The 8,228-nt window shown below is 39.7% G+C and overlaps 1 protein-coding gene across 2 annotated transcripts in view; it reads left to right on the top strand.

Annotated features, from left to right (window-relative positions):
- Positions 1–3,089: 3,089 nt before the first annotated feature.
- The window catches only part of LOC101970248 (phospholipid scramblase 1), a 30,768-nt gene continuing 25,629 nt past the window's right edge, over positions 3,090–8,228 (top strand). Inside the window, exons 1-3 of one of the 2 annotated variants that reach the window (XM_078043474.1) lie at positions 3,090–3,485; positions 6,232–6,282; positions 7,890–7,915. In XM_078043474.1, the coding sequence (XP_077899600.1) occupies positions 7,903–7,915 (13 nt within the window). In that variant the 5' untranslated portion in view covers positions 3,090–3,485; positions 6,232–6,282; positions 7,890–7,902. The remainder of the gene's footprint in view (positions 3,486–6,231; positions 6,283–7,889; positions 7,916–8,228) is intronic. The other variant, XM_013358796.4, reaches the window with a different exon arrangement.

Here is an 8,228-nt window from a genome sequence, read left to right as displayed (position 1 = left end):
TTTCCCCAGACTATGGCAACCCACAAAGTTCAGATCAAAGAAATGTGAACAGAAGTGACAGTTTCAGTTCTAGGCCTTGCTGTTAAAACTCCCATATGCAACGCTTCTCTCCCCTCCTGTCTACTCTGTCAAAATCCAGAAGCACCTCAGAAGCCACATAGTGTAGATGCCCAGGCTAATGGGAATCCGAGGGAATGAATCTACAAAGCAGCATCCCTTCCACATATGCACCACCTCCATGCAGTGGTTTTATAGTTTTACTTATTTTCTTATCCTGTTATTAAAGTGTGGAGTTGGTAAGACCTCAGCATTACTCAAAATAATAGGACTACAATGTTGATTTAAAAGGAAAATTAAACTCCCTTTTCATGGCTAGTTTTTCTAAATATAAAATGTTGCTGATGCAAAGTGAAATCAGGCTTCTGGTGCTGATTTCCATAAATCCCTGTTACATCCATTTCCCTTTGAGGCTGTGGAAGTCTTAAGAGTTATTGGTTCCAGCATTAACCTAGGTAAGAAAACAAAGATAATAGCAATAATGAGAATTTAGAGGGGTACATTGAATATCCTCAGTGATACAACAAAAAGCCAGAAAAACAAATAAATACAACAATAGTATAAAATTAAGAAGAAATGACCTACCATGCACAAGAGAACAGCAATAAGCTGCCTGTGTTGAGTGTGAAGTCAGGCAAAAAACTGTGATGAATACCCTCCGAGTTCATAACCACCCTCCTTCCCAATCCTCCACCTCCCCAATAGACGTGTCTTTCATGTAACAAATCAACTGGAGATAAGTCCAGGGTCAGGCAGTGACTCATCAGCACATCACTCTTTCTACATTTCAACTTGGACTCTTTCCACATTTCAACTCCACCATCTTCAACCTTGCTCTCTGATGGTCTTGAGTTGGCCAGTTCATCCAACAGGAGAGAAGGAGAGAAGTATATAAGTAAGTGCACGCACATGTGTGTGTGTGTTTGCACACATGTGCACATAAATACTCATATACATGTGAGCAGTAAGCCCTTTCCTAAAAGCCCTCAAGAAGATGTTCCCCAGCCCAGTATGGATAATATGCTCACCAGGCCACCAACCACAGGGAAAGGAGGATGAACTCACTTGAATGGACTACCAAGCAAAATTCATTCTTTGTGTTCTGAACCTCCTTCGATATACACAGTACCTGAAAAAATGGAGTTCTTTTAGCAAGTGATTCTGAAAAGGTGTTCCAGGTAAAAAATATCATCTCTATCATGGAAATTTGTTAGAAAAGCTCCATCCTAGAAATACTAAATTAGAAACATTGAAGGTGGGACTCTGAAAATTTAGTATTAACTGGTTTTCTAATGATTCTTATGCATGCTAAAATTTGAGAATCACTTATTTACTGCATTAAAGTAGAACTTGAGAGTAGGCAACCAATCATTTATACCATTATCTAGATATTTTCTAATTAAAGGCACCTTTCTGAACTCTAAACTTTTCTTCACAGACCATAATAAGACAAAAATGAAATGGTTAAAATAACAAAACAAAAAAGAAAAAAAGAAAGAAAGAAAGAAAGAGAATGAATCCAAAAGTTGTAAAAGGCACAAGGATTCAGAAACATTCAAAGAGGAAGCAGATGTGGTAAAAAAAATTTTTTGCAAGATACAGGAAGTATGTAAAGAGGGCGCTAGGTTAAGAAAATTCAATTTACCTCCACAGAACCCCAGTGAGACTGAGGACTTACTTGTATCAAATGAAGGAGAGCATAAAGTTGAAAATCAAAATTAAAGTATTGACTCCCTGAAGGTCTCTGCTCAGAAGCCTGTTCACTTACCCTGTTGCTACCTCCATGGAGACAATACAGCAGCAGCCTAAGCAAGAGGTGGCAAGTGTCTTGGGTGTAGAAATGAACACAGAATTGTTTGGATTAGAAAATATAATATTCATCCTAGAAGAAGAGATGAAAAATTAAAAATGAGAACTAACCAAATTTCCATATCTTCTCTAGCCTTTTTCTGCAGTAGCAGGTCAGAAAACAGGAAGCTAAACCTGAAGCAAAAGTTTACTGTAAACAGGGCACCTTTCTAAACAGTGTGTGTTTTCACTTCCCCAAGCATCTTTAAAACACTATGAAGAAGATACACCTTCATTTACAGATTAAAAAACAGAGGTTGTCAGGTTACTTGCAAAGCTCACAGCGATGGTGAGTTGAGGAGACTCACCATCAAATCAGATGGAATGTTAGATGGAAAAAAGAAAGAGGAAAATCAAATCACCTGGTCTGTGATTTAATTTTCCTCTTTCTTTTTTTCCATCTAATTTTCGCAATTTTTCCCTCCACCTCCCCCTCTTTCCTGCCACCTCTTTCAGTAAACCTTCAAATGTTTGTTAACCATGGTGAGCAAGACAATGAGGGAAAAAATAGGAAGAGCGGAGAGTAAGGTTTCATTTCTTTTCAGCTTAGGTTGCTGTGGAAGTCTCATTTGGAAGATATCCTGTTACTTTTGTAAATATAAATGTTGAAACAAATTCAATAAGTATTTGTTTTATGAATGCCTGCGCATGGGCTGGAAAATTAAACATTCTTTAAAAATCTCTTCCACTTGATTTCTAAACTACTTTTTTTTTTTTTTAATAAATCATTTCATGGGGTGGGGGAGGGGGCAAGACAACAAGAAACAAAAGGAACCATAGAGGAAAACAATCTCATGTTGCGATAAATTGAAGATTGTGTTTCTTTTCATGTTCCTCTCCCCCCCCCCTTTTTTTTTCCTTGGTGTCTTGGTATGATTTCTCGCAGGTGGATGCTAGAAAGTGGGGCGGGGAAAAACAGGACAAAAAAGAAACTCCTTGAAAGTAGAAGGGAGACCATCAGGGTGGAGGAAGGGCAGAAGTGTTGGGAGGAGATCAAAGGAAGAGAAGTATTGGGGAGGGAAATTGTTAAATTTTTTTTTTCTTTTTTACTATGTACGACCGTGCCACAAGGAAACCCGCAATTCTGTAAATGAATAGGCATCAAGAAAAACTAACTCTTAAACCACAGGAATCCGAGGGATGGAGGTCAAAGTCACAGGAAAGGAAGCTTCCCCCGAAGAGGCCACTCCCACCCAGTGACTTTCCAGTTCAAGGTGGTGTAGGCGCTAGTTCATCTCTGCCTTAACCCCAGGACAAGTCTTGGGGCCTCTCTTAGAGCTGGAAAGCAGCTGGGCAGCCGTTCTCTGCCTCCAGCTTGGCCGACTCTGGACCGCGCCGGGGAGAGACCCGGCGCATCTGCGCAGGGCAGGGGAGGAAAATTCTTCTTGAATACGCAGGATCCAGGAAACGAAACCCAGAGCCCCTGGTGTCCGCGCCAAAGTTTCCTCGCTAGCTTTCACTCCAAGGCGTTTCCTCGCTAGCTTCAGAGGAGGTTGTGTAACACCTGTGCCATCAGCAAAATAGTCGAGAAGAACGCAGCCTCCACCTGGCGCCCGGATTCCCAACAGCCTGAGCCACAGGTGAGCGAGGGCTTTCTCTGCCGCCTCTCCGCCACGGGGGCGCGGGACCTGCCCACGTTTCTGGGAGCGACCCAGGGGAAGCGAGCTGCCTGTGCGGAGAAGCACAAGGGTCCTTGTGTCCTGTTTGCTCTGTGGGTGGAAGTTGGGGTTAGGGAATTCTGAGGGGCCTGGAATGAGCTCGGGAATGGAGCAGAGATTCAGCAAGGACCCAAACTGTGCGGGTGGTATTCTTGGCCCATCCCAGAACCTTTATAATGACATAGGTGTGTCCTGTTGGGGGTGTGGAGGATCCCCAAGGGCTCTACTTGCAGTTAGTGGCACCACTTCACAATTCAGGGAGCAGTCCTCAATCATGGCCAGAAGGTGGGCGCAGAGCTTCGGTCAACTTCGTGGGGCATTAGAAGGCAGGATTAGTAAAACTGCTAGCTGCCATTGAACAGCAGACATTAATAGGATTATGGCTGCAGCTCAAACTCTGCTTGGCAAAACGGAATACCAGAGGAATAGGACGGCATGGTGGGTGAGCCCTTCAGATGCCCGCTTCCATCCTGCCTCACGTCCATGGGCTCTGGGCCAGTGTCTTCACTCATGTTCCTTTAGCTACCTCATCTCTGAAATCTCTGAAATTGTGTAACTATTACAAGAACCACCAAGTTAAGAAAGAGCATTATGGGCATTAATATAAGGTGTGAGATTCCCACCTGGCACTGCAGAAGGTCCCTAGGCAAAGCTCGCTTCCATTATTTCAAGTATTTGGCAAAGTGCCTGCTGCTCCTTGCTGACCACCCCCACCCCCCGGGGGGGGGGTGTTTTATTGATGCCTTGGATTCCTGGACAGCTGGGCAGGACCACTTCCCAGTTCCAGAAACCAGAGTCACTTCTTCAAGTTTGGCAATTGGAGACATGTTAGAGAGCTGCAGCTTGGTGAGAGGTCTTAGGCAGATCGAGGCTCCTTCCCCTTCCTGATCCTGCCTTACAGCAGAACTTTCTCTTAAGTAGGGCTTTGAACAATGAGCACACACGGAAATTAAAAAAAAATGATTTTCTACATTTGGATAGAAAAGCAGCGTGTAAACAAGGTGGATGATAGACCAAGATCTGTAAAGGGGCTTAGCATACAGGTGGAGGGACATTACGGTAGGTGGGTAGGTGAACTGCCCCTGGGCACCCTCCATCCTCACCTCTGAGGAGCTTCTCCTTCCCTGCTCTGCCACCTCACCGACCTCTCATTCCTGGGTGAGTCAAGACACTTCTAGGAGTCTACACTTCTGAGGTGTGGTGTCCCCCTTCCCCCGCCCCCATTCAGTGTCCCTGGCATACACCCCACACATATACTTCATGACCTGGATGCTTATAGACATTTTTTAGCTTTCCTGACAATACCACCACAGCTATCATCTAAATAAGGATTTAGATATATCATCCAAATCCTATGACATCATTATCTTCACTCATAGTACCTGTAGTAATTTAATTATCTTAATTGTTTAAATCCCCAGCTGCCTTTGTATAGTACTCAAATGCCTGGATAGAGACTTGCTTGTTCTATATCTAAAATTAGTACTCTTGAGAATCACATTTTCCACTTGGTGAATACTGAGATGGGAAATGTTTATGTAAGCATACAGGAGGATGTGTGTACCATGAATGTATATGTTCACGCACACGCACACTCACACACTATAACACAATATTGCATAGTGTCCAATACCCCCGTTAATAAATACTAACAAATGTTTGCTTTCCAAATTTTGTTTGATAAATGCTTAGAAAATCCTTACCTGGCCTAGTAAAACAAATGTACATGGCCACAAGAGCAACCAGGCTTTTTTGTTTTACATATGAAAGGCATTACATTAAAGGAGGACTCTAACAAATGTCATTGAAAATTGGGAGCTGACTTGGAAGATGAGTTTTTGTTTCTTTCACCTCTTTGGTTTATTGTTAGTTTTGTAAAACTCTGGACACTACTAAGTTTGTCTGAGTAGATGTATGATCTACATTCTTATTCAAGGTTTACAGTAAAATACTATAAGATTCTATCCCAAAATGGTTCTTTTTTTTTTTTTTTAGGTTTGTATCTTTTTAAAAAAATTTTTAATTTGTTTTAAGTAGTTACACATGACAGTACAATGACCTTGACATATCATACATTTGAATCAGATGGGATATAATTTCTCATTTTTCTGAGTGTACAGGTTGCAGAATCACATTGGTCGTGCAGTCAAGTATATACACACAGCAATATTAATGTCTATTTCATTCCACTATCTTTTCTTTCCAAAATGGTTCTAAGCACATTTGTTTTGTTTTCTTGAGCCCAAACTACAGAAGTGGATTTTATGGAAGACTTCCTGTTACAAGCTACTTTGCATTGAAAATCTGCCTCCATCTTGCTTCAGATACCTATTTTGCAAGTCTATGTCCCATTGTATCAAATTACTTCCCTCTCCCCTTTCCTGTCATTCCTGTAAATGCCCTTGTTTGGCTCTGCTTATCTATTAACATAACCACAATTAAACAGATGCAATATTTTTCTCATTAGCTGTTCTTGAAACATTTTTAAATGCACACAGTTTTCCCACAAACATAATGAGAAGGACATTAAAATCACTTAATTTTTGACTATCCTCAAAAAATTTTGTCTTCTTCTCCTGGCCTACTCCAGTGACCCTCCTTTTCCTCTTCAGATCATGCATCACCGTCCTGGGATTTAACTTGCTTATGTTGTGTTTTTGGTTTGCAGGAGATGGAGGTGGGGGAAATTTGTGGTTAGATAATTAACAAGTAAATCCAGGTAAATAAACTAAATCTATTTTATGTACATTGTATAGACATAGTAAATTTATGATCTTCTAAAAATACTTTTTGAAAGCAATAGAAATTTTAGGATCCTAAGTTTTCGGTCAGAGGTTGTTACTGTAGTATGAGTTATGAAGTCACAGCTGAAAATATCCATCCTTTTTCTCCCTCTCCCTAGTGGGAGTATTTTACAATGATCAAATAGCCCAGAGCAGCAATAGGGACTTATGACATTTGACAGAACAACTTTATATATATATATATATATATATATATATATATTTCTGTAGCATATGATGCTAAAATTACCACCAAAGTTCTCATTCAATGTACGAAGAAGTATGCAACCATCAGATTATATTTTGGAGTTCTGTTTGTTCAGGTGTAATTATGATTCCAATCATACAATATATATTATGAGTTTATTATAGACTTTTTACTCTGGATGCATCATAAATATGATTTCCTCTTCCTGGAAAAAATATATATTTATTTATATTTATATATGATTAGCAGGAACCATTATTTAAAAGCTATTATGTCAAATTTACTAATTCAATCAGGGCACACCTAATTATTTCCAAAATGAATGATATGTCTTGAAATAGATCCATTAAAGTTGAGAAAACGGAAAAATGCTCCTAACAGCCAATAAGAGGTCAGGAAGAGAAGGCACCCACATGGTAGATGACTATATTTATCAAGTAAATAGCACTTAAAATTACTGTTAAAGGGCTGGGGATATAGCTCAGTTGATAGAGTGCTTGCCTCATATGCATAAGGCCCTGGTTCAATCCCCAGCACCACAGAAAAAGAAAAGAAAAGAAAATTGCTGTTAAAATTAATTAAAAGCCATTTAACTAAGTGAATTGAAGATTGATGTCTTAAAAGATGCAGGTGACAGATAAAAACTTTTGAGATATGTAGTTCAGCATATTAACTAAGGGATACTGCCTATTTCTGTACTAGAATTTATCAGTCATTTAATTTGTATGTATCTGTGAAGATACATAGTTTATTTGATGCAAGTAGGTATTCCTTTTAATGTATCAACACCAATATGGTGTTGACCAAATTCATCATGAGATTTTGCATATATGAATTCAGTGTCTGTTTACAGTTCTTTCTCTGATGGATCTTTCTACTCAGTACTTCTTTCCTGCAGTACTTTGATCCTATCTCAGGCTTTTCCACCTCTATTCAGTCTCCTCCCTACCTACTGTAAATTCCAACCCCATTTTATGTGTGCTGATTACAGTGAAAACATGGGGCAAAATTCAGTTATGCAACAGTTTTATCTCCAACCCACATGCTCAGACAAGCTGCCCTTCCTCTTCCCAGGCCCACCCACTGTTGGTGGCTCTTTTGCTGACTCCTACGTCATAGACTGACTGATAACCTCCAAAGTCCTATATGTAAACCCAACCTAGGGAATCAGATCAAGCCCAGAAACTCCCAATGCCTGGATGAGGCTAGAGTCAGCTAATGAAGAGGACTGTCCCTTGAATGTGACTCTGTAGTTCTAGTGGACTGTCTTTCCACCGTCATATTTGACCTATAAACTCATAGACAGTGCACTAATATCATATCTTTTTTTTTCAGAACTATTTAAATCATGGAGAAACACAGTAAGTAATTCATAAGTATTTACTTTTCTTTCCTATAATGTTCAATCTATTTACTTGCTTTTTGTTACAATGTTCTATTCCATTCTTGAATTTATTTAGTTTGCTTTGTGTTGTTTGTGCTCCAGAATCCAATGTCTAGCTCAGTGTTTCTACTATAAAGGTGTACACAATATTCACCACCAATAATCTTTTTTCATTAATAATAGGAAAGTCTTAGTGAGAGCAACATATTGGACTTGTTGGTAAATAGATAAGTATACTGTATTTCATCAAGAACAATTTTTCTATTCTCTGTGCATTTTTATACACGGAA

The sequence above is a fragment of the Ictidomys tridecemlineatus genome, chromosome 3 (genome assembly GCF_052094955.1).
Source record: "Ictidomys tridecemlineatus isolate mIctTri1 chromosome 3, mIctTri1.hap1, whole genome shotgun sequence".
Classification (NCBI taxonomy): domain Eukaryota; kingdom Metazoa; phylum Chordata; class Mammalia; order Rodentia; family Sciuridae; genus Ictidomys; species Ictidomys tridecemlineatus.
Note: the sequence above shows the minus strand (reverse complement) of the source record. Positions and strands in the feature narration are given on the sequence as shown.